At 43.8% G+C, this 27,906-nt stretch overlaps 1 protein-coding gene across 2 annotated transcripts; it reads left to right on the plus strand.

Moving 5' to 3' along the window:
- The first annotated feature begins 8,013 nt into the window (after window positions 1-8,013).
- LOC109867980 (histone-lysine N-methyltransferase Smyd1) lies at window positions 8,014-27,275 on the plus strand. Of its 2 annotated transcripts, XM_020457327.2 has the most exons (10): window positions 8,014-8,293; window positions 17,305-17,481; window positions 17,714-17,921; window positions 18,180-18,310; window positions 18,394-18,432; window positions 20,267-20,462; window positions 21,060-21,152; window positions 21,298-21,461; window positions 26,460-26,628; window positions 26,888-27,275. In XM_020457327.2, the coding sequence occupies exons 1-10, from the start codon at window positions 8,160-8,162 to the stop codon at window positions 27,047-27,049; spliced, it is 1,473 nt and encodes a 490-aa protein (XP_020312916.1). In that variant the 5' UTR covers window positions 8,014-8,159; the 3' UTR covers window positions 27,050-27,275. The 2 variants fall into 2 exon arrangements, with proteins under 2 accessions (XP_020312916.1, XP_031658781.1); XM_031802921.1 differs by lacking the exon at window positions 18,394-18,432 and having other exon boundaries at window positions 8,055-8,293.
- The last annotated feature ends 631 nt before the right edge of the window (window positions 27,276-27,906 follow it).

Below are 27,906 nucleotides of genomic sequence, written 5' to 3' on the forward strand. Positions count from 1 at the left end.
CTATTTTGATATCGTTCATAGTCCCAGCAGTTTTCTAATACCGTCAGTGTTGGATGATCTACCGTACTACCATTCAGTCTTGCCCAGTATGCCAGGGCTAGATGAACTCATCTAAGGGATTGTGGCATTTCTGCAGAATCTACCTGTAAAGCCTCAACAGGTGTAGTTTTAAATGCACCATCGCACATCTTGATTGCCCTCGCTTGCATTCTATCAAGGCGCAACATCGATGTAAAAGCCGCAGAACCATATGCAAAGTGCCCATGTCAGGTGATCAACTAGCGTTGTCTCATTATTTAAATGTCAAATCATAGAGCGTGAAATACCAGAACTGTGTGGCTAGACAAATTCATAGCATAAAGACGGCAAGGCGCTACAGAGGGTGGTGACTACAGCTCAGTATATCACGGGGCCGAGCTCCCTGCCATTCAGGCAGTGGCGTGTATTCATGGATACTAAGGGAAGCCAGACTTTCTCTAAAAATTGATCAAGAAAGAAATATAAAAACATAAAATAAAGTATATTTTGTCTCTCTGTGTTTCATAATTGTCCTTCAATTTGAAAGAGGCGAAACATCACCCCCTGTCTCTGTATGTGTTGGCCATCTATGTGATGCTGTCTGGTCCAAAGGAGTACGACATTGTTTCCGCCCGTAGCATTGAATGCAAGAGAAGTCAGGGGGCATTTTGGCCTCCCTTGATAAAAAAGTATAACATAATAGCCAATCAGCATTGAGCTAAACTGAGTGAGCTCAACTGTGAATGGTCCTGCCGCACCAAAAGAAAATGTAATGGGAAGTCAATTTGGACTTGGAGTCATTCTAATAAAATTGCATTGAGAGCATATGTAATTGACAGAAAGAACTTGAATTGTTGCATCTGGTTGTGTTGTTGAATTCCAGTGGCTAGCCAGCTAGCTAAAATTGTCCCTTTCCTAAATTATCCATGAATGGAGATAGGGATTTGGACATGTGGTTTTACTTAATTCTCCGCACTGGCCAATGATTATAACGACGATTCTGATCCAACCATTAATTCATACATTGTGCCTCTGGCCTGAGTGGATGGAAGTTAAATATGTTGCTACAGTAGATGTAGAAGGCTAATGTTAACTAACTAATGTTGCCTATGATCATCACTCAATGCCTAGGTTTACCTCCACTGTATTTACATTCTACCATACCTTTGTCTGTACATTATACCTTGAAGCTATTTTATCGCCCCCAGAAACCTCCTTTTACTCTCTGTTCCGGATGTCCTAGACGACCAATTCTCATAGCTTTTAGCCGCACCCTTATTCTACTCCTACTCTGTTCCTCTGGTGATGTAGAGGTGAATCCAGGCCCTGCATTGCCTAGCTCCAATCCTATTCCCCAGGCCCTCTCTTTCGATGACTTCTGTAACCGTAATATCCTTGATTTCATGCATGTTAACATTAGAAGCCTCCTCCCTAAGTTTGTTTTATTCACTGCTTTAGCACACTCTGCCAACCCGGATGTCCTAGCCGTGTCTGAATCCTGGCTTAGGAAGACCACCAAAAACTCTGAAATCTCCATCCCTAACGACAACATTTTCAGACAAGATTGAACGGCCAAAAGGAGTGGTGTTGCAATCTACTGCAGAGATAGCCTGCAGAGTTCTGTCCTATTATCCAGGTCTGTACCCAAACAATTTGAACTTTTACTTTTAAAAATCCAACTCTCTAAAAACAAGTCTCTCACCGTTGCCACTTGCTATAGACCACCCTCGGTCCCCAGCTGTGCTCTGGACACCATATGTGAACTGATTGCCCTACATCTGTCTTCAGAGCTCTTGCTGCTAGGTGACCTAAACTGGAACATGCTTAACACCCCAGCCATCCTACAATCTAAGCTTGATATCCTTAATCTCACACAAATGATCAATGAACCTACCAGGTACCACCCCAAAGCCGTAAACACGGGCACCCTCATAGATATCATCCTAACCAACTTGCCCTCTAAATACACCTCTGCTGTTTTCAACCAAGATCTCAGCGATCACTGCCTCATTGCCTGCAACCGTAATGGGTCAGCGGTTAAGCGACCTACACTCATCACTGTTAAACGCTCCCTGAAACACTTCAGCAAGCAGGCCTTTCTAATCGACCTGGCCCGGAAGGATATTGACCTCATCCCGTCAGTAGAGGATGCCTGGTTATTTTTTTAAATGCCTTCCTCACCATCTTAAATAAGCATGCCCCATTCAAGAAATATAGAACCAGGAACAGATATAGCCCTTGGTTCTCTCCAGACCTGACTGCCCTTAACCAACACAAAACATCCTATGGCGTTCTGCATTAGCATCGAACAGCCCCCGTGATATGCAACTTTTCAGGGAAGTTAGAAACCAATATACACAGGCAGTTAGAAAAGCCAAGGCAAGGTTTTTCAAACAGAAATTTGCTTCCTGCAACACTAACTCAAAAGAGTTCTGGGACACTGTAAAGTCCATGGAGAATAAAAACACCTCCTCCCAGCTGCCCACTGCCCTGAGGATAGGAAACTCTGTCACCACCGATAAATCCACTATAATTGAGAATTTCAATAAGCATTTTTCTACGGCTGTCCATGCTTTACACCTGGCTACCCGTACTCCGGTCAACAGCACTGTACCCCTCACAGCAACTCGCGCAAGCCTTCCCCATTTCTCCTTCTCCCAAATCCAGTCAGCTGATATTCTGGAAGAGCTGCAAAATCTGGACCCCTACAAAACAGCCGGGCTAGACAATCTGGACCCTTTCTTTCTAAAAAATCATCTGCTGAAATTGTTGCAACCCCTATTACTAGCCTGTTCAACCTCTCTTTCGTGTCGTCTGAGATTCCCAAAGATTGGAAAGCAGCTGCGGTCATCCCCCTCTTCAAAGGGGGGACACTCTTGACCCAAACTGCTGCAGACCTATATCTATCCTACCCTGTCTTTCTAAGGTCTTAACAAACAGATTACCGACCATTTCGATTCCCACTGCACCTTCTCTGCTATGCAATCTGGTTTCAGAGCTGGTCATGGGTGCAACTCAGCCACGCTCAAGGTCCTAAACGATATCTTAACCGCCATCGATAAGAAACAATATTGTGCAGCCATATTCATTGACCTGGCCAAGGCTTTCGACTCTGTCAATCACCTCATCGGCAGACTCGATAGCCTTGGTTTCTTGCCTCGCCTGGTTCACCAACTACTTCTCAGACTGAGTTCAGTGTGTCAAATTAGAGGGCCTGTTGTCCGGGCCTCTGGCAGGCTCTATGGGGGTGCCACAGGGTTCAATTCTTGGGCCGAATCTCTTCTCTGTATACATCAATGACTTCGCTCTTGCTGCTGGTGAGTCTCTGATCCACCTCTACGCAGACGACACCATTCTGTATACGTCTGGCCCTTCTTTGGACACTGTGTTAACTAACCTCCAGATGAGCTTCAATGCTGTACAACTCTGCTTCCGTGACCTCCAACTGCTCTTAAATACAAGTAAAACTAAATGCATGCTCTTCAACCGATCGCTGCCTGCACCTGCCGCAACAAAGCATCCTTCACTCATGCTGCCAAACGTACCCTCTTAAAACTGACCATCCTACTGATCCTCGACTTCGGCGATATCATTTACAAAATAGCCTCCAACACCCTACTCAATAAATTGGATGCAGTCTATCACAGTGCCATCCGTTTTGTCACCAAAGCCCCATATACTACCCACCACTGCGACCTGTACCCTCTCGTTGGCTGGCCCTCGCTTCATACTCGTCGCCAAACCCACTGGCTCCAGGTCATCTACAAGACCCTGCTAGGTAAAGTCCCCCCTTATCTCAGCTTGCTGGTCACCATAGCAGCACCCACCTGTAGCACGCGCTCCAGCAGGGATATCTCTATGGTCACCCCCAAAACCAATTCTTCCTTTGGCCGCCTCTCCTTCCAGTTCTCTGCTGCCAATGACTAGAACGAACTACAAGAATCTCTGATACTGGAAACACTTATCTCCCTCACTAGCTTTAAGCACCAGCTGTCAGAGCAGCTACCAGATTACTACACCTGTTCATGGCCCATCTATAATTTAGCCCAAACAACTACCTCTTTCCCTACTGTATTTATTTATTTTGCACCCCATTATTTCTATTTTGCACATTCTTCCACTGCAAATCTACCATTCCAGTGTTTTATTTGCTATATTGTATTTACTTTGCCACCATGGCCTTTTTTTTGTTGCCTTTACCTCCCTTATCTCACCTCATTTGCTCACATCGTATAAAGACTTATTTTTCTACTGTATTATTGACTGTATGTTTGTTTTACTCCATGTGTAACTCTGTGTTGTTGTATGTGTCGAACTGCTTTGCTTTATCTTGGCCAGGTCGTAATTGTAAATGAGAACTTGTTCTCAACTTGCCTACCTGGTTAAATAAAGGTGAAATAAATAAATACAATTTAAAAAAGGAAGTTAGGATACTAGCTAGCAAGCAAGCATTTTAGCCAGGTAGCGTAGGACAACAACAAATAAAAGCATTTGTTGTATGACAGAGTGATAGACCGTTTTGTCAACATGAAAGAGAGGAGGGTGGTATTGGCATTTCTCTACAAGTAGAGTGAGTCAACATGTTTTTTCTACTTGCACGAACACACGCACATAAATCAGAACCATGGGCATCCACATCATATTTAGTTCATGTTGATTGGACTAAATTGTTTTTGGTATCTTTTAGTTGTCACTGTATTAGACTAAGCATAGGTGATTTCAAATCAAATCAAATTTTATTTGTCACATACACATGGTTAGCAGATGTTAATGCGAGTGTAGCGAAATGCTTGTGCTTCTAGTTCCGACAATGCAGTAATAACGAACAAGTAATCTAACTAACAATTCCAAAAAAACTACTGTCTTATACACAGTGTAAGGGGATAAGGAATATGTACATAAGGATATATGAATGAGTGATGGTACAAAGCAGCATAGGCAAGATACAGTAGATGATATCGAGTACAGTATAACATATGAGATGAGTATGTAAACAAAGTGGCATAGTTAAAGTGGCTAGTGATACATGTATTACATAAGGATGCAGTCGATGATATAGAGTACAGTATATACATATGCATATGAGATGAATAATGTAGGGTAAGTAACATTATATAAGGTAGCATTGTTTAAAGTGGCTAGTGATATATTTACATAATTTCCCATCAATTCCCATTATTAAAGTGGCTGGAGTTGAGTCAGTGTCATTGACAGTGTGTTGGCAGCAGCCACTCAATGTTAGTGGTGGCTGTTTAACAGTCTGATGGCCTTGAGATAGAAGCTGTTTTTCAGTCTCTCGGTCCCTGCTTTGATGCACCTGTACTGACCTCGCCTTCTTGATGATAGCGGGGTGAACAGGCAGTGGCTTGGGTGGTTGTTGTCCTTGATGATCTTTATGGCCTTCCTGTGACATCGGGTGGTGTAGGTGTCCTGGAGGGCAGGTAGTTTGCCCCCGGTGATGCGTTGTGCAGACCTCACTACCCTCTGGAGAGCCTTACGGTAGTGGGCGGAGCAGTTGCCGTACCAGGTGGTGATACAGCCCGACAGGATGCTCTCGATTGTGCATCTGTAAAAGTTTGTGAGTGCTTTTGGTGACAAGCCAAATTTCTTCAGCCTCCTGAGGTTGAAGAGGCGCTGCTGCGCCTTCTTCACCACGCTGTCTGTGTGGGTGGACCAATTCAGTTTGTCCGTGATGTGTACACCGAGGAACTTAAAACTAACTACCCTCTCTACCACTGTCCCGTCGATGTGGATATGGGGGTGCTCCCTCTGCTGTTTCCTGAAGTCCACGATCATCTCCTTTGTTTTGTTGACGTTGACGTTGATTTTCCTGACACCACACTCCGAGGGCCCTCACCTCCTCCCTGTAGGCCGTCTCGTCGTTATTGGTAATCAAGCCTACCACTGTAGTGTCGTTGGCAAACTTGATTAAGTTGGAGGCTTGCATGGCCACGCAGTCGTGGGTGAACAGGGAGTACAGGAGAGGGCTCAGAACGCACCCTTGTGGGGCCCCAGTGTTGAGGATCAGCGGGGTGGAGATGTTGTTACATACCCTCACCACCTGGGGGCGGCCCGTCAGGAAGTCCAATACCCAGTTGCACAGGGTGGGGTCGAGACCCAGGGTCTCGAGCTTGATGGCGAGTTTGGAGGGTACTATGGTGTTAAATGCTGAGCTGTAGTCGATGAACAGCATTCTCACATAGGCATTCCTCTTGTCCAGATGGGTTAGGGCAGTGTGCAGTGTGGTTGCGATTGTGTCGTCTGTGGACCTATTGGGGCGGTAAGCAAATTGGAGTTGGTCTAGGGTGTCAGGTAGGGTGGAGGTGATATGATCCTTGACTAGTCTCTCAAAGCACTTCATGATGATGGAAGTGAGTGCTACGGGGCGGTAGTCGTTTAGCTCAGTTACCTTAGCTTTCTTGGGAACAGGAACAATGGTGGCCCTCTTGAAGCATATGGGAACAGCAGACTGGGATAAGGATTGATTGAATTCTGTATATACTGAGATCATGTGACAGATCATGTGACACTTAGATTGCACACAGGTGGACTTTATTTGACTAATTGTGTGACTTTTGAAGGTAAGTGGTTGGACCAGATCTTATTTAGGGGCTTCGTAGCAAAGGGGGTGAATACATATGCACGCACCACTTTTCCATTTGTTATTGTTTAGAATTTTTTGAAACAAGTAATTTTTCATTTCACTTCACCAATTTGGAATATTTTGTGTATGTCCATTACATGAAATCCAAATAAAAATCTATTTAAACTACAGGTTGTAATGCAACAAAATAGGAACAACACGAAGGAGGATGAATACTTTTGTAAGGCACTGTACATTACAAAGTAATTCAAAGTAATTCTGCTGTTATGAAGTCAAATATTTTGTGTTAGGTTCATCAATCTCTCCCATCTTCATCTTCCAAAGAACATCTGCCAGGTACTACATGACACACACACACACACACACACACACACACACACACACACACACACACACACACACACACACACACACACACACACACACACACACACACACACACACACACACACACACACACACACACAAATCTTATCCTCCTCCCTTCTTCCTCTCCTCCCACCCCTGCTTTTTCCCTTATCCCCCTCCTCTTCCACCTCACCACTTACTTCTCTCCCACACTCCCTACTGTAAACAGTTTGTCTCCACAAGGCTGTGTAATCCCAGACGCATCCTCACGTGTTATTATTTTTTTTTTCAAGTATTAATTACCCTGTGAAGTGAAAGGGAAAATGTGACCCATCCAGCCCTGTTTCCTATAATAAAAACGGAGTTATGTATCTGTCAACTCCTTTTTTTTTTACAGGATACTACAGCATTCTATAACTCATGACATTCAATGAGGTTTTATTGCTTGGTATTAAATGGGGCTATCCTATATAACTTCAAATAACAACACAGCAATGTATTCTAATTGAACTTGACCATTCTTCATAGACAGTATGTGACCGTCTTGCTGTCCTTCAGATTTATATATTTTGACAAAAGATAGGAAGGGGCACTGGATGAGAGGAACGTGTGAACAGCCAATGTGAATGAGCCAGATACAGGAAGCAGAAAGGAGAAAAAGAGAACTAGTGACTTGTGATGACTGTGGTAATGATATAATGACTGTGGTAATGACAGATACAGTAGCTAGAGTGATAGCAAAATCAACAGAGATAACTGTTTGATCAGGCCTCTTCCCAGTCAGCTGCTTCCTACTCCCTTCCCCAGACAGACTGACAGACAGACACAGCTGCCAGACCAAAATACCCCTGCCTGGCCTGAACCAACCCCAAGGATGGGAGGACACCCAGGCAGACCTGGGCAAGTCCCCCCTATGGAGCATGCCTCCCCAGTACTTCCACTCCCAATCCCCTTGACTCTCACAGCTCCCCCTCCCACCCAATCCACACACCCCTGCCCCGTCATGGTATAGTCCCACAGTCCCAGGAAGGCCAGTCTATTTATGGAGGGCGGGGTCTGGCTGAGGAGAGGGGCAGGTGCTAAACGTTTTTGGAGACTGTGAGAGTCGGTGAATGCACTTCAGCCAGCACTTTCTTCCTCTCCCACTCTTTTTTTCTGTGAGGTGTTCCAGTCTTCTATCCACTTGGTAATGACCCTGGATATGGACAATGTGGAGGTGTTTGATACTGGGGTAAAGGGCAGAGGCCTCAGGACCACCAAGGACCTCTGTGCTGGGGAGGTGGTACTCGCTGAGCCCAGTTTCGCTGCAGTGGTCTTCGACAGGTAGGGACCAATGCATGGAGATTTTGGTCATAATGACAAAATATCTCAGTGGCATGCACACACACACATCAATTATTTCTAAGTAAGAAAGACAAATTGAATGCAAAAAGGATACCTTCATGGTTCCTGTATCAATTCATATCCTTAACAATTTGATATTGTGGTTCTATTTATTAAAAAAATACTTACATTCTGCTATGTCTTTAATGGGTAGGGCCTGGTTCATGGTTTGTATCGTGGTGGCCAAAAGGCCATGTATAGTATTGGTATTTCACAGTGGAGTGAGCATATCCATTACTCCTCAGGTGCCAGCCTGGGGAGGCGTAACATAGTATACGTAAATCCGGGATGTTTCGTATGGTTATACACTGAGTATATAAAACATTAAGAACACGTGCTCGTTCCATGACCTAGACTAACCAGGTGAATCCAGGTGAAATATATGATCCCGTATTGTTGTCACTTGTTACAATTGAGACATGGATTGTGTATGTGTGCCATTCAGAAGGTGAATGGGCAAGACCAACAATGTAAGTGCCTTTGAACGGGGTATGGTAGTAGATGCCAGGCGCATTGGTTTGTGTCAAGAACTGCAACCGGGTTGCTGGATTTTTCACATTCAACAGTTTTCGGTGTATATCCACCATTCAAAGGATATCCAGCCAACTTGACACGACTGTGGGAAGCATTGGAGTCAACATGGGCCAGCATCCCTGTGGAACCCTTTCGACACCTTGTAGAGTCCATTCCCAACAAATTTCGGCTGTTCTAATGGCAAAAGGGGGGGACAACTCAATATTAGGAAGGTGTTCCTAATATTTGGTATACTCAATGTATAAGACAAAAGGTTATTTAAGGCAAAAACAAAAGGAGGGTGTTTGGTCGGGTGGATGGGCAGGAATATAACGCAAACATGTCCGAACCCAAAAGTTCAGTGTTCGAATCTCATCATGGACAACTTTAGCATTTTAGCTAATTAGCAACTTTGTAACTAATTATTACTTTTTAGATACTGCACAACTACTTAGCATGTTAGCTAACCCTTCCCCCAACCTCAACCCTTTAACCTAACTTCTAATCTTAACCCTAACCTTAACACTTAACCATAACCCCCAGCCGAGCTAACGTTAGAGTTAGCCACCTAGCTAACGTTAGCCACATCAAATTGGAATTCGTAACGTGTCATACGAATTGTACTTCGTAACATACAGTATCATGCGAAATGGATGATGGACATCCACAAACGCATATCATTTCGAAACAACATATTATACTAAATGGAGGGAGACAGATTTACATTTACTATGACGTTATGTCTACCCCTGAGTCCAGATTGCAGGTGCTGGGTAGAAAATGATACCTGCTGTTTATGTATCAATGTAAACATAATCAATGTAATATCTCTTTAATATTACAATCTTACAGATTCTTGAAAGAAATGTCAGTGAAGTTTGTTTCAAATTCAACATCTTGTTGTTTGAGTGCTTTATAAATGGGTTGGGTTTGTCTTTCAGATACTCATGTTGTCACACTTTCAGTGATGTGCCACTCATATACAGTAGAATGATGTCATACTCTTTGCCACCATTATTATTTTCACAAGGGGGAGTCACTCTGTCCCTCTCAAATAGGAAAACAAAGGTGAGGCTATTATTACAAATGACAATGTATAGTGCAGATATTTCTTAACTGTAGAAAGTCCCCACATAAAAATACTTCAGTTTACTCTAGAATACTATAGTACTTACTATAGAATTCTATAGAATTATGTAGTAAACTGTAGTATACTGTAGAATCCTATACTCAAAACTGTTGTATCCCTCGATCGTGTAGTGCATACTATAGACTTTTGTTGTATACTGTAGAATACTATACTACACACTGTAGTGTATCCTTCGAGCATGTCGTGCTTACTATAATATTTTGTCGTATACTGTAGAATACTATACTACACGCTGTAGTATCCCCCTTGATCGTGTAGTGCTTACTATGTAATATTGTAGTATACTGTGTAGAAGACTATACTACACACTGTAGCATCCCTTGATCACGTAGTGCTTACTTTAGAATTTTTTGATCGATTGCACCGCTAGCTAGCTTTGTCGAAGCTGTTTTTGTGAGGACAGACACTGGGAGACGAAAAGCAAGTACAAGGAGGGAATATTTAATAAATAACAGACATGAAACAAAACAAGGACAGCATATGGAAAAGCAGAACAAAACAACATTAATGCAGACACAGGGATCAAACCGAGGAACAGACAGATATAGGAGGGGCACTATACAAAATAATGGAGTCCATGTGAGTCCAAAGATGTGCTGGTGCACGTAACGATGGTGACAGGTGTTGGTAAGGATGGGTAGCCTGGTGCCCTTGAGAGCCAGGGAGGGGAAACTGTAACCCCCGCTCTTGGGGGTGCCACCCAGTGTCCCACCTGGTCGAGCCTGACAGGCCGGCAGTGACATGGGAGTCGGACAAGCCGGCTGAGGCGTGGGAGCCGACGAGTCTGCTGAGATGTGGCAGCCCGACGAGCTGGCTCAGGCGTGAAAGCCTGACAATCCCGCTGAGGCGTGGGTGCCTAACGAGCCAGCTGAGGCATGACGTGGAATGGGAGCCTGATGAGCCAGCTAAGGCGTGGATGCCCGACGAGCCAGCTGAGGCATCCCCGGTTCCATCGGCAGCGGCACCCGGACCCGACGTCATCAACAAAAGCATAAAACTCCCTGATGCTTCAAAAATTGGTTTCTGCATTCCGTAAGGACAGACGCTGGGAGACGAAAAACAAGTGCATGGGGTAAACATTTAAGAAATACCGGACATGAAACAGAACACGGACAGCGTCTAGACAGGGGAAACAAAACGTCATTAATGCAGACACAGGGATCAAGACGAGGAACAGACAGATATAGGAGGGGCAATAAACAAAATAATGGAGTCCAGGTGAGTCCAAAGACGCACTGGTGCGCGCAACGATGGTGACAGGTGTGCGTAATGATGGACAGCCTGGCACCCTCGAGAGCCAGGGAGGGGGAGCGGGAGCAAGCGTGACAGTTTTGATTTGAACGTCCTGTCCTTGGGGAGCTCATTGCCTCTGAGGTTCCCCCCTCTAACATTTTTGTGGACATAACATTCTATAGTAATCACTGTAGTGTTTTTGTAGACTTTACCTTAGTATTGAATATAGTGTTTTGCAGATTTGACTGTAGTATACTGCAGTATTTACTGTGGTGCTTTTGCTGACATGACAGTAATATATTATAGTATTCACTGTAGTGTTTTTGCAGACTTTACTGTAGTATTCAATATAGTGTTTTGCAGACTTGACTGTAGTATACTGCAGTATTTACTGTAGTACTTTTGCGCATATGACTGTAGTATACTATAGTAATCACTATAGTGTTTTGTAGACTTGACTGTAGTATACTGCAGTATTTACTGTAGGGTTTTTGTGGACATGATTGTAGTATGCTATAGTATTCACTGTCGTGTTTTTGCTGACTTTACTGTAGTATTTACTGTAGTGTTTTTGCAGACAAGACTGTAGTATATTGTAGTAACACCTGCCGACTAGAATTAGCTAAAATGGCACAACAACCGACAACTCCAGTTACTTTTTAATGAGAGGAACACCTCAACCAGAACATAAGACGCAACAGTTTGTGACAGGCCACCTATTGAGTTGTGTCAACAGTTCTGAGCAATGCAACAGACCAGACAACACCTTAGCAAAAATATACAATTTTTATTACAATTGTAACATGTAAATGTTAGATACTTTCTAGGCCCATTAAATAATGTAATTGATTATTGTCATTGATAATTGCCATTAACAGCCAATTAATTATGTAGGTTCATTGCTGTTGTGGAGCTTTCAGAACTGTGTCACGCTGAGGATTATTTCTGTCTGTAATAAAGCCATTTTGTGGGGAAAAGCTCCTTCTGATTGGCTAGGCCTGGCTGCCAAGTGGGTGGGGCTATGCCCTCCCAGGCCCACCCATGGCTGCACCCCTGCCCAGTCATGTGAAGTCCATAGATTAGGGCCTAATTCATTAATTTAATTTGACTGATTTCCTTATATGAACTGTAACTTAGAAAAATCTTTAAAATTGTTACGTGTTGTATTTATATTTTTGTTCAGTATAGATTGGAATGTACTTTATCTAGTGTAGATAAGCGACACACACACAAACACATATTACAGTGTATCAATCTCTCCATCTACTGTACAGGTGGATGGCCCATGAATAAGACCACACTTTCAGTTCTGTGCACTGTACTCTGTTTCTAAATGTGTATGAGTATGTGTTTGAGAGTGTGTGTGCATTGAGGGGTCTCAGTCTCATTATCTGCTGGAATGCTGGTCACAGATATGCCTGCTTACTGCTGGCCAGTGTGGAACCATATAAGAGCTAGCGCCGGGATGACAGCAGGCATAGCAGGTATGCAATGAAAGGATCACGCTCTTTGGAAAGAGGGGTGTGCACTACTAGAGAAGAAGAATAGTGCAGGGGCTGTGTGTGTGTCTTGTCCCCTGGCAGCTATCTGCTTACAGAAGATGTGTTGAAGCTTTACAGCATGCCAACAATCATTGCAGGCATTAATAGTTCAATTTCCTTTTAGACACACTCCCAGACATAGGATAAACTGTTTACACACACAAGCCTGTCTTCAAGGTGTGGCAGTTATCTTATGGCTGTTTAGTGTTGTGTTTTTGGCATAGCCATGTCACTTACATACGTTTTTAGTCCTACGCTGAAGCTTTTTGCACAATCTCTAAACACCTAGGAAAAGATTGTGTTGTAGTCCACTTAGTCGTTCTATTTTTATATACAAAACCATACTGTACTCACCCGCCTTCACCTTAAGGCAAAGTTCAGAGGTCGAGGAAGTTGTGTACAACATGCATGTCGAGAAAGCAAGTTTGAATGCTGCTAGATGAAAAACGCTTAGAAAGTCTGGCCTCATGTGTATTGCGTGATTGTCTATTACAGAAATGGGATCTCAGGTACCTGTTTATTGGCACATCAGGGGAATGATAGCTGGGACCAGTCGGGTGCCTGTATTTAGTGATTTGGGGGCCTCCCCTACCTTTCCACAGACATTACTTGCTATGATTATGTTTATCCCACAACTGAATATATTTATTTCAAAAGCTTTTTTTCATTTCAGGAATTTATTCAATATATAGGCTGCATAAAGTTGTTAACAATCAAGTCAGTCGGGACCACCTGGTCAGCTGGGGCACGTTTAAATGGAAAACTATGAAACATACTGTAGCAAGGTTTGCCTCTGCCAGTCATAGACACATATATACAAGCATACAAGCACAATCACACAAACATGATTAAACATTGTTTTAGGGTAGCGTTTTGTTGTTTTCCTCATTGTTGAAATGGTTGAGATGTTTGCTTCATGTTCAAGTGTCACGGGTAAAGTAAATAATGTCCTTATTTGTTCAGTTTGGATATTACTTTATAATTTATATACTACAGTTTACTATAGAATACAATAGTACTTATTATAGAATTCTATAGTACTCTGCAGAGGTGGGCACAAGTCATTGTTTTATAAGTCACAAGTAAGTCTCAAGTCTTAGCACCCAAGTCCCAAGTTAAGTCCCAAGTCAAGACAGGCAAGTCCGAGTCAAGTCTCAAGTCAAGACCGTCAAGTATCAAGTGAAGTCTCAAGGCCTAAACTTTGAGTTTTGAGTCCTAAACAAGTCATAATGTGCTCTTCAACAAATGTAATACCATTTCATATTTTTAACAAGATTAAGTTAGTATATTACATTTACGCAAATCATGAATGCTTTTAAAAATATCTATATATTTATTACTTTCCAAATAAATGTTATATTTCCATGGAAATACATGGGTAGCCATGAGAAAGACACATCCCCCCCCAAATAGTGATCGACTATCGAGGATTGCTATGGGGCGCAATCGGGCGATGTCGGCTTGTACACAATTGCCCAAACTTAACACACACACACAAAACACACACACACACTCTCTCTGTGGTTACGGTAGGCTAACGTATATCAATGATTTTAGGAACAGCAGTAACATCAGGCAGGATTTAGGCTACCAACTGCCTAGCCAGTTGTAGCTCAATCTTGGGTGCAATGATCATGTTCCCGCACTGACTGACTATGTGGAGGCTCATTGATTTAACGTTATGTTAGCCTACACTAGTATAGTAATAAAATATATAACTGTTGGCTATATTAGCCACATCTTACCCTTCTTTGTGCAGCTTCAAATGTCGAACAAAGTTGGAAATTGTTGCGCCTCCGTCTGTAATTTTCCCCCCGCATTTTTTTCAAGTTGAAATTGGTTTTTTATTGATAGTCGTCTTTATATCCGAAAATAAAAATGTTGGGAATCATCTTTCCAAGGGCTCCATCTGAATTCACCCGCCGACATTCCTCTGCACTGCCACGCACTTTTTTTCAGCTTGCACAATTTGATTGGCTGCTGTCCAATTCAAACTGTAATCCGTTAAATCAAGAGTTGATGCTCTGCCCACTTTTTATAATAGCATAATTTTTTATATTTGGGCTTGTGGAGGTTATCAAGTCAGGTCGAGTCAAAAGGTTCAAGTCCAAGTCATTGGTGTTAAAGTCAAAGTTGAGTTGCAAGTCATCATATTTGTGACTCGAGTCCAAGTCATGTGACTTGAGTCCACACCTCTGGTATTCTGTAGTAAACTGTAGTACACTGTAGAATACTACAGTGCCTTGCGAAAGTATTCGGCCCCCTTGAACTTTGCGACCTTTTGCCACATTTCAGGCTTCAAACATAAAGATATAAAACTGTATTTTTTTGTGAAGAATCAACAACAAGTGGGACACAATCATGTAGTGGAACGACATTTATTGGATATTTCAAACTTTTTTAACAAATCAAAAACTGAAAAATTGGGCGTGCAAAATTAGAGAGCGTATTATCATTCATCACTAAACCTACACTCTCCAGCACACCAACATATCCCTGTTTTTTAAAATCTATTTAATGTCTTCTCCAACCTGCTGGCTTCTCACACTACCATGGCCATCTAATCACCCCCAGCGAGAAAACAGGTTACTCTCACACGCATTCTGCGCCTGTGGTGTCTTTCTTTCAAGATTGATTAAACGATGCGTGTGTTTCTCTTTGTCCTGAGAATTGCGGTGAAGCTATATAGCATGCTAACGCTGTGTTCTGAACCAAGTTTGACAAGTTTAGTCGACATATAATATGTAATTTCGACGTTTTGGTGCGAACTAACTTTACTTTTTGGCTGCATTTCAACCGAAATATGTCGTGTTTGATAACCGAAAGACACAGACTTCAAAACTAAAGCTGTTTTTGGTAAGTATAAACCCTTCCAGGTCTTCTGATGGAAGAACAGCAAAGGTAAGGGAACATTTATGTGTTAAATTTTGGTTTCTGTGGACTCCGAGATAGAGGAGCCAAAATGCTAATTCCTGAGCGCCGACTCACATTATAGCCTAGTGAACGAAATCTGTAAAGTTAAAAATAAATGTAACACAGCTGTTTTATTAAGAAGAAGTGTATCTTTCTAAGTATATGTAGAACATGTATATTTAGTCAACGTTTATGATGTGTATTTCTGTTATCTGGCAGAGTTACCATAATTTCTCCAGGCATTGTTGTAGCATTTTTTAGCCATGACCTTCTATGTAAACCGTGATTTATGGATATAATTAGCATATTATTGAAAAAAACATAAATGTACTGTATAACATGTCCTATTCCTGTCATCTGATGAAGATTTTCAAAAGGTTAGTGAATTATTTTACTTTTAATCCTGCTTTTGTGATTGCATCTATTGTTCTACAAAATGGCTATGTAAATTAGCCTATCTTTGGTGGTGGTTTGACATAAATATGTGCTATGTTTTCGCCGTAAAACATTTTAGAAATCTGACTTGGTGGCTAGATGAACAAGGTGTTTATCTTTCATTTGAGCTATTGGACTTGTTAATGTGTGGAGGTTAAATATTTCTAAGAATATTTTTTGCGTTCTGTGTGCTACTGTGTCAGTTGAGCAGTGGGGGGAGGTGCCCTAGCGGGACGTGTGGTGCCAAGTTTAAGACCCACCAGAGTGAAAATTGCTAGTGAAATAAATCCACTCCATTATCAGTCCATGATGTCATCCACTGGTCATTGCCTTGCGTTGTTATTCTCTACCCCATATACACTAATTATACTAAACATTAGGAACAACTTCCTAATATTGAGTTGCACCCCCCCATTTTGCCCTCATAACAGCCTCAATACGTCGGCATGGACTCTACAAGGTGTCGAAAGCATTCCACAGGGATGCTGGCCCATGTTGACTCCAATACTTCCCACAGTTGTGTTAAGTTGGCTGGATATCCTTTGGATGGTGGACCATTCTTGATACACACAGGAAATTGTTGAGCGTGAAAAACCCTGCAGCGTTGCAGTTCTTGACACAAACCGGTGTGCCTAGCACTTAGTACCATACCCCGTTCAAAGGCACTTCAATCTTTTGTCTTGCCCATTCATCCTCTGAATGGCACATGTACACAATCCATGTCTCAATTGTCTCAAGGCTTAAAGATCCTCCTTTAACCTGCCTCCTCCCCTTCATCTACACTGATGGAAGTTGTTTTAAAAAGTGACATCAATAAGGGCTCATAGCTTTCACCTGGATTCACCTGGTCAGTCTGTCATGGAAAGAGCATGTTCTTAATATTTTGTATACTCCGTGTATAAGCTATGTTCCCAGGACAGTTTGGAACTTCATTTCCCACAGGGCCTATGTAGTAGTTCGGACTGATTTCTCTAGGGACCATGTGTGTGGGCCTGCCTTTAGGTTTTATGGTAACAGGTTTCCACTAAATCTGATAGTTACCAAGGACAGAAGGGAGGATGAGAGCGCAGCAGGGTTTGATTTTCAATTGTTTCAGGGGGCTGGTAAACCCCTGAACCCCATAAGAAATCATGACCTCTAACCCTTGACCTCCCCACTTTTCCCAGTCTGTCTCAGCAGGTGTGTCATAGCTGCTTCCGTCGCCAGGCCAACCTCCACCGCTGCGCCCAGTGTAAGTTTGCCCATTACTGTGACCGCACCTGTCAGACTGCATGCTGGGACGAGCACAAGCAGGAGTGTGGTGCCATCAAGAAGAACGGAAAGGCCCCCAATGAGAATGTCCGGTAAGAAGGAGGGAGGAGAGAGAGTGGAGGAGGGAGAAAAATAGAGGAGAAGGAGAGAGAGTTAGCGGAGAGAGGTGGTGGAGGAAGGAGAGAGAGGGGAGTAGGAAGAGAATGGATGGACAGGGGAAGGTGAGTGGTTGCCAATACCTTGCCAAGTTGCATAAAAAAGAAACCAGGCTATGTCAGCCACTCATATAAAACTATAATGCTAACTCTCCCTGTCCCTCTCCAGTCTTGCTGCCCGTGTGCTGTGGCGCATACAGAAGGACACAGGCATTGTGTCGGACAGCCAGCTGACCTCAGTGGACCAGCTGGAGGACCACGTGGCCGACATGCCCGCCGACAACCTCAAAGAGCTCAAGATCGACGTGCACAACTTCCTGGACTACTGTCCCAACACCAGGCATGGTGTGGAGTACATCTCACACATCTTTGGCATAGTACGTATCAATGAGTTAGTCATCTTACCATCCAGATATCTCAAACTTTGGCACAGTACGTACAAGACCACTAGTTGATCTATTATGACTATAGTATGTGTTATTTTACTCTCTATAGACTGTGAGGTAGTGTCATTAAACATTCATCTCTTTATTCCTCTCTCTCTGTCTTCTTCCACTGTCATTCTCATTCCATCTCTCTCTCCCCTCTCTTTCTTTTTTTTCTCTCCATCCCCCCTTTTCTCCATCCATCTGTAGATCAACTGTAATGGTTTTACTCTGAGTGACCAGAGGGGTCAGCAGGCAGTGGGAGTAGGTCTGTTCCCTAACCTGTGTCTGGTCAACCATGACTGCTGGCCCAACTGTGCTGTCATCCTCAACCATGGCAAGTATGTATCCCCCAAGAGAGGGAGAGGGAGAGATAAAACTTTTGTACGTGATTTGTAAACTCTTTGACTGCCATCTCTTCCAGTCAGTCAGCTCTGAATGCAACCTTCCACTCTAAGAGGAGGTGGGTCTCTCTGCCTGCTTCAAACTAACGTCTAACCTTTGAACCTTGAGCATCCGATCCTCAAAGATCTCATTAACACATGTTATTAACCCTCAATCACTGGACGTTAGTGAGGAAGTCAACAGAACAACCGTACCAAATGACAGTCAGGCATTCTAATCTTGACCCTGACATTGAATAGTGTGAATTCCCCTATATTTCCCTATGTTTCCTTCTTTTCCACAGGACCGTTTCCTCATTAAGCATGATCAAATGACTCATTATCATAAAATTATTATCAAATCTAACCCCTAAAGTTAATAACTGAGGGGAAAACAGAATATTACGAAACAAATTGTGTCTGTCCGACTATAGCATGGTTTGTTTAGCTCTCAGTAGGACTGAGTTGCTATTCTGCTTAAGGCTTTGTTGTGTGAAGTGTGTCTATTGTTAGATTTTGCTCAGTTTTCAGTCAACTACCTGATAAGATTACTTCAAACATCACATCATAACGTGAATGTATTTTTAGACTTTTAGATTGCCTGCACTGTGTTGGTGATGATGGCTGTTTTTGGTTGTCTGTCAGTGTAAAATCCCAAAACTGCTTTGTTAGAATGTTGTTTCAAGTTGAGTGAAATGAAAACCCCCACACTGAGCTTGCAGCTGGGCTATGGATGTTCCTCCAAAGCATATTTATTATTCCTCAGGAGCCAACAGTCCAAGATGTTGAGCTCTGAACGATCAATATAACTTTCTCTGAACCACGAGCTGCAAGGATTATCCAACCAGTGATGTTTATGTTTGCTGACTGGTCAATGAAGGTTTCCTATCTCCAAAAAAATAAAAAAATGCTGTCAGCTCCCTGGCCAACTATGTCACTGCAATAACTTTCCTGGCCTTTTGCTATTGTAGCAATTGAGAGAGAACATTCGTAGCAGGGCTTGAACTTCCAGACCTGTCCTAGTAGTGCAGAGGTCTAAGGCACTGCATCTTAGTGCATGGTTCAAATCCAGGCTGTATCACATCTGTCTGCGATTGGGAGTCCCATCAAGTGTTGTACAATTGGCCCAGTGTCGTACGGGTTTGGCCAGGGTAGGCCTTCATTGTAAATAAGAATTTGTTCTTAACTGACTTGCCTAGTTAAATAAATAAAAAAACAGGGAAAGCTATAAAGGTCCAGAGACCTACTAGGGGCTACACTACACTACCCCCTTTACCTTCCCTTATGGTTACTACCATCACACTAGACTACCCCCTTTACCATCCCTTATGGTTACTACCCTCACACTACACTACCCCCTTTACCCTCCCTTATGGTTACTACCATCACACTACACTACCCCCTTTACCATCCCTTATGGTTACTACCCTCACACTACACTACCCCCTTTACCATCCCTTATGGTTACTACCATCACACTACACTACCCCCTTTACCCTCCCTTATGGTTACTACCATCACACTACACTAGCCCCTTTACCTTCCCTTATGGTTACTACCATCACACTACACTACCCCCTTTACCCTCCCTTATGGTTACTACCATCACACTACACTAGCCCCTTTACCTTCCCTTATGGTTACTACCATCACACTAGACTACCCCCTTTACCCTCCCTTATGGTTACTACCATCACACTACACTACCCCCTTTACCATCCCTTATGGTTACTACCCTCACACTACACTACCCCCTTTACCCTCCCTTATAGTTAGTACCATCACATCACACTACATCACCCCCTTATCCCTTATGCTCCAGGGCCTGTTCTTTCAGCATGTGACATGCACAAGCTGATCCTAGAGCAGCTGTTACTCTGGCACTAGGCTAACCATGCCGCCCTGCTCCCTCAGGGTTGAGCTGCGTGCGCTTGGTAAGATTGCTGAGAATGAGGAGCTGACGGTGGGCTACGTGGACTTCCTGAACGTGTCAACGGACCGCCAGAGAGCCCTGAAGCACCAGTACCACTTTGACTGCACCTGCAAAAGCTGCAGCAAGAACCTCAAAGATGACCTAATGATGGCTGCCAAGGAGACCGAAGGCAACAAGGTGGGAGAAGTAGTGACACGTTGAGGGCAGAGTTGGGGTCAATTCATTCCATTTCAAACAGTGGGGTCCTGGGTCCTTGGCCCCATGCCGTACCCAGACTCACGTTGGGCACATAACCCTATCACGCAGATGGGCATCTCACAGCTGATGCACCAGAAGCATGTAGTCAAATGCACAAATGAACACCTGATCATACCTCTGAGGGCCCAGGGGCCAACAACACATCACCCTAATTACTTTTCAGTTCAATAAAGTTCCATGCTTCCCCTCTCCCTTAATGGATCTCAACTCTCACTGTACTCGTGCCTCACATGAGATCCCAACCCTAAATATCAGCTATCATAGATAGAACAAAATACATGTAGCAGTTGATATGAAATTAAGTTTTTCTGATTTCATCTGAGATATGGTAACCTAATGCTGAATTCCAATTGATTGTCTGAGACATTGTGGTTGTCTGCAGTAGTGCATTTTGGTCATCGGACATTTTCCTTTACTGTCAATGATCAGGAGTGAATGATGGTGGGATGTGCAATGTGCATACTCCCAAATGTTAATACACTGACGCTGTTATGTTTACTATATTCTCTCTCTCAGCCCTCTGATGAGCTTGTGAAAGAGGTACAGGAGTTAAGTTTGGAGTGTCTGGCCAAGGTTGAGGCGGCTCGTACTGCAGGTGACTTTCATGAGGTAACAACAACAACCCCCTCCTTTACCTTTAGGGATGGCTTTGGAGTTTGGTAAATACCTCTCTTTCACTGTCCCATATAATTCACTCTCCCTCTTTTGTTCAACCTGCTAAATTCCCCCTCCATCCCTCCCTTTCCCTGCACAGGTGGTGAAGCTGTGTCGTGAGTGTCTGGACAAACAGAAACCTGTGTTGGCTGATACACACCTGTACCAACTGCGTATGCTGAGTGCAGCCAGCGAGGTGCTGTCCTACCTGAAGTTCTTCTCTGAGGCTGCAGAATACTCACGCAGGATGGTGGAGGGATACATGTGAGTGTTTGTAATGGGGACAGGGTGGTGGAGACTAATCTAATGGACCATATGAAGATTTGCATGTCTACAGCTTTAAAAATCAATTTCTACGTTTACATTTCAGTCATTTAGCAGACGCTCTCATCCAGAGCGACTTACAGTTAGTGTATTCATCTTAAGATAGCTAGATAGGACAACAACATACACTACATGGTCGTCGAACATCTCATTCCAAAATAATGGGCATTAATATGCAGTTAGTCTCCCCTTTGCTGATATAACAGCCTCTACTCTTCTGGGAAGGCTTTCAACTAAATGTTGGAACATTGCTGCGGGGACTTGCTTCCATTCAGCCGCAAGAACATTAGTGAGGTCGGACACTGATGTTGGGCGATTAGGCCTGGCTCACAGTTGGTGTTCCAATTCATCCCAAAGGTGTTCGATGGGGTGAGGTCAGGGCTCTGTGCAGGCCAGTCAAGTTCTTTCACACCGATCTCAACAAACCATTTCTGTATGGACCTCACTTTGTGCACGGGGGCATTGTCATGCTGAAACAGGAAAGGGCCTTCCCCAAACTGTTGCCACAAAGTTGGAAGCACAGAATTGTCTAGAATGTCATTGTATGCTGTAGCTTTAAGATTTCCCTTCACTGGAACTAAGGGGCCTAGCCCAAACCATGGAAAACAGCCCCAGACCATTATTCCTCCTCTACCAAACTTTACCGTTGGCACTATGCATCTGGGCAGGTAGCATTCTCATGGCATACGCAAACCCAGATTTGTCCATCGGACTGCTGAATGGTGAAGCGTGATTCATCACCCTAGAGAACGCGTTTCCACTGCTCCAGAGTCCAATGGCGGCAAGCTTTACACCACTCCAGCCGTGCTTGGCATTGCGCATTGGTGATTTTAGGCTTGTGTGCAGCTGCTGGCTCCCAACGAACAGTTCTTGTGCTGACATTGCTTCCAGGGGCAGTTTGGAACTTGGTAGTGAGTGTTGCAACTGAGGACAGATGATTTTTACTCACTTCAGCCCTCACCGGTCCCGGTCTGTGAGCTTGTGTGGCCTACCACATCGCAGCTGAGATGTTGTTCCACTTCACAATAACAGCACTTACAGTTGACCGGGGCAACTCTAGCAGGGCAGACATTTCTCTCTCTTCATCTCAGACATCTCTCTCTCTCTTCATCAATATCTCTCTCTTCATCACTCAATACCTAGGTTTACCTCCACTGTATTCACATCCTACCATACATTTGTCTGTACATTATACCTTGATGCTATTTTATCGCCCCCAGAAACCTCCTTTTACTCTATGTTCCAGACGTTCTAGACGACCAATTCTCATAGCTTTTAGCCGTACCCTTATTCTACTCCTCCTATGTTCCTCTGGCGATGTAGAGGTGAATCCAGGCCCTGCAGTGCCTAGCTCCACTCCTATTCCCCAGGCGCTCTCTTTTGACGACTTCTGTAACCGTAATAGCCTTGGTTTCATGCATGTTAACATTAGAAGCCTCCTCCCTAAGTTTGTTCTATTCACTGCTTTAGCACACTCTGCCAACCCGGATGTTCTAGCTGTGTCTGAATCCTGGCTTAGGAAGACCACCAAAAACTCAGACATTTTAATTCCAAACTACAACATTTTCAGACAAGATAGAACTGCCAAAGGGGGCGGTGTTGCAATCTACTGCAAAGATAGCCTGCAGAGTTCTGTCCTACTATCCAGGTCTGTACCCAAACAATTTGAACTTCTACTTTTAAAAATCCACCTCTCTAAAAACAAGTCTCTCACCGTTGCCGCCTGCTATAGACCACCCTCTGCCCCCAGCTGTGCTCTGGACACCATATGTGAACTGATTGCCCCCCATCTATCTTCAGAGTTCGTGCTGCTAGGCGACCTAAACTGGAACATGCTTAACACCCCAGCCATCCTACAATCTAAACTTGATGCCCTCAATCTCACACAAATTATCAATGAACCTACCAGGTACCTCCCCAAAACCTTAAACACGGGCACCCTCATAGATATCATCCTAACCAACTTCCCCTCTAAATACACCTCTGCTGTCTTCAACCAAGATCTCAGCGATCACTGCCTCATTGCCTGCATCCGTAATGGGTCAGCGGTCAAACGACCGCCACTCATCACTGTAAAACGCTCCCTGAAACACTTCTGCGAGCAGGCCTTTCTAATCGACCTGGCCGGGGTATCCTGGAAGGATATTGATCTCATCCCGTCAGTAGAGGATGCCTGGATATTTTTTAAAAATGCCTTCCTAACCATCCTAAATAAACATGCCCCATTCAAGAAATTTAGAACCAGGAACAGATATAGCCCTTGGTTCTCCCCAGACCTGACTGCCCTTAACCAACACAAAAACATCCTATGGCGTTCTGCATTAGCATCGAACAGCCCCCGTGATATGCAGCTGTTCAGGGAAGCTAGAAATCATTATACACAGGCAGTTAGAAAAGCCAAGGCTAGCTTTTTCAAGCAGAAATTTGCTTCCTGCAACACTAACTCAAAAAAGTTCTGGGACACTGTAAAGTCCATGGAGAATAAGAACACCTCCTCCCAGCTGCCCACTGCACTGAAGATAGGAAACACTGTCACCACTGATAAATCCACCATAATTGAGAATTTCAATAAGCATTTTTCTACGGCTGGCCATGCTTTCCACCTGGCTACTCCTACCCCGGACAACAGCACTGCACCCCCAACAGCAACTCGCCCAAGCCTTCCCCATTTCTCCTTCTCCCAAATCCATTCAGCTGATGTTCTGAAAGAGCTGCAAAATCTGGACCCCTACAAATCAGCCGGGCTAGACAATCTGGACCCTTTCTTTCTAAAATTATCTGCCGAAATTGTTGCCACCCCTATTACTAGCCTGTTCAACCTCTCTTTCGTGTCGTCTGAGATTCCCAAAGATTGGAAAGCAGCTGCGGTCATCCCCCTCTTCAAAGGGGGGGACACTCTTGACCCAAACTGCTACAGACCTATATCTATCCTACCGTGCCTTTCTAAGGTCTTCGAAAGCCAAGTCAACAAACAGATTACCGACCATTTCGAATCTCACCATACCTTCTCTGCTATGCAATCTGGTTTCAGAGCTGGTCATGGGTGCACCTCAGCCACGCTCAAGGTCCTAAACGATATCTTAACCGCCATCGATAAGAAACATTACTGTGCAGCCGTATTCATTGATCTGGCCAAGGCTTTCGACTCTGTCAATCACCATATCCTCATCGGCAGACTCGACAGCCTTGGTTTCTCAAATGATTGCCTCGCCTGGTTCACCAACTACTTCTCTGATAGAGTTCAGTGTGTCAAATCGGAGGGTCTGCTGTCCGGACCTCTGGCAGTCTCTATGGGGGTGCCACAGGGTTCAATTCTTGGACCGACTCTCTTCTCTGTATACATCAATGAGGTCGCTCTTGCTGCTGGTGAGTCCCTGATCCACCTCTACGCAGACGACACCATTCTGTATACTTCCGGCCCTTCTCTGGACACTGTGTTAACAACCCTCCAGGCAAGCTTCAATGCCATACAACTCTCCTTCCGTGGCCTCCAATTGCTCTTGAATGCAAGTAAAACTAAATGCATGCTCTTCAACCGATCGCTGCCTGCACCTACCCGCCTGTCCAACATCACTACTCTGGACGGCTCTGACTTAGAATACGTGGACAACTACAAATACTTAGGTGTCTGGTTAGATTGTAAACTCTCCTTCCAGACCCATATCAAACATCTCCAATCCAAAGTTAAATCTAGAATTGGCTTCCTATTTCGCAACAAAGCATCCTTCACTCATGCTGCCAAACATACCCTTGTAAAACTGACCATCCTACCAATCCTCGACTTTGGCGATGTCATTTACAAAATAGCCTCCAATACCCTACTCAACAAATTGGATGCAGTCTATCACAGTGCAATCCGTTTTATCACCAAAGCCCCATATACTACCCACCATTGCGACCTGTACGCTCTCGTTGGCTGGCCCTCGCTTCATACTCGTCGCCAAACCCACTGGCTCCATGTCATCTACAAGACCCTGCTAGGTAAAGTCCCCCCTTATCTCAGCTCGCTGGTCACCATAGCATCTCCCACCTGTAGCACACGCTCCAGCAGGTATATCTCTCTAGTCACCCCCAAAACCAATTCTTTCTTTGGCCGCCTCTCCTTCCAGTTCTCTGCTGCCAATGACTGGAACGAACTACAAAAATCTCTGAAACTGGAAACACTTATCTCCCTCACTAGCTTTAAGCACCAACTGTCAGAGCAGCTCACAGATTACTGCACCTGTACATAGCCCACCTATAATTTAGCCCAAACAACTACCTCTTTCCCAACTGTATTTAATTTTAATTTATTTATTTATTTTGCTCCTTTGCACCCCATTATTTTTTTATTTCTACTTTGCACATTCTTCCATTGCAAAACTACCATTCCAGTATTTTACTTGCTATATTGTATTTACTTTGCCATCTTGGCCTTTTTTGCCTTTACCTCCCTTCTCACCTCATTTGCTCACATTGTATATAGACTTGTTTATACTGCATTATTGACTGTATGTTTGTTTTTACTCCATGTGTAACTCTGTGTCGTTTTATCTGTCGAACTGCTTTGCTTTATCTTGGCCAGGTCGCAATTGTAAATGAGAACTTGTTCTCAACTTGCCTACCTGGTTAAATAAAGGTAAAATAAATAAATAAATAAATTTGACAAACTAACTTGTTGGGAAGGTGGCATCCTATGACGCTACCATGTTGAAAGTCACTGAGCTCTTCAGTAAGGCCATTCTACTGCCAGTGTTTGTCTATGGAGATTGCATAGCTGTGTGCTCGATTGTACACACCTGTCAGCAACGGTGTGGCTGAAATAGCCGAATCCACTAATTTGAAGGGGTGTCCACATACTTTTGTATATTTAGTGCACTAATGACTTAATCTTAAACATGTTCTCTTTTCCTCCCCTTCCCTTTGCACCAACCCTCTCCTATCTCTTCTCCTGTGCAGGAAGTTGTACCACCCCAATAACGCCCAGTTGGGCATGGCCACCATGCGGGCTGGCGTGACTCACTGGCACGCAGGGCTCATCGAGGTGGGCCATGGCATGATCTGCAAGGCCTACGCCATTCTCATGATCACACATGGACCCAACCACTCCATCACCAAGGACTTGGAGGTACACTAGACTACAGGCTGCCTCAATAGTTTGATTAACCTATGACATTAGAAAAAGATAGCATGGGGCCAGTTCAGTAGGGTATAATGTTACAAAACATTCAATAAAAAATGTGTGGAAGGGAGATATGATTGTCAGGTAGAATAGTGAAGTGTAAGCTCTATTGTTTACATATCTATAATTTCACCTCACTGAATACTAATTTCCCAGATTATACCAGACCAGTCTCCCTTTTGACCCCTGACCCCTTGTTTCCTAGTCAATGCGTATGCAGACCGAGATGGAGCAGAGGATTTTCAAGCAGAATGAGTGCGTCTACCACAGCATGAGAGAGGCTGCCCTGCAGAACAAGTCCATGGGCATGATGGCTGAGGCAGTCAGTGTTGAGGACAACGTCAAGGCCCTCTTCCACAAGCAATGAGCTTCTGTACACACCACTTTCATACCATTGAAATGCAGTGGTCACCAAATCTGCCCCCCAAAATAATTATTGGCTGGCCCTCAACTACAGCTGTAAGGCTCAAAGTTCCTATGAACGTCTTACCTTTTTTGAGTTAGTAAACATTAAATCAGTATACCCACCATGTGCCATATTACCATGTAAAATATTGAATGAGAAATGCAATAAAAGCGAACACTGGATAGAGTCTGGAGTCTGTTTTGCTATACATTGCAGCTCAACCAATCAAAGCTAAGGATCAGCTCTTTATAGACAAACCATAGAAGTCAATACATTTTCTTAATTTATTCAAAAAGGGTTGAGAGATCACTACATGCGCTTACTTATCCTCTTGCAGACGATGGGGCGAAGCGCCATGGTCTGGAAAGATAAAGGGTGCACACAGATGAGGTTTTACAGCCCAGTTACATTTGAAGGAGGGAAATTCCACCCCTTGTTGACAATTCAAACCCATTCTAGTCCCCAACCATAATACTCACAACGATGATGTTCCGTGACTGACTCAATGCCCTTCAGTGAGACGTTTAGCAGGTTACCAACCAGGTTCACCTTAGCCTGGGAAAGGGTAGAGGAGTTAGTGCATGACATACCATGCAAGAGTAACAAACTAGAAATTCCAAGTTAGCACACTACGGCTTGTTATAAGTAGGTTTAGCACCACTCATAGAATGGGTCATGGAAAAAAAGAACACATTCAAAGTAGGGAGAGCAACTGTTCATTGATCGCTACATGTGTAGACTTTTGCTCCATTTCTAAGGAAACTGATAAACATTTTATATGGTGCAAAAGCTGAACTGGAACAAATGCCTGCACACTT

Source organism: Oncorhynchus kisutch, linkage group LG23 (assembly GCF_002021735.2).
Source record: "Oncorhynchus kisutch isolate 150728-3 linkage group LG23, Okis_V2, whole genome shotgun sequence".
NCBI lineage: Eukaryota > Metazoa > Chordata > Actinopteri > Salmoniformes > Salmonidae > Oncorhynchus > Oncorhynchus kisutch.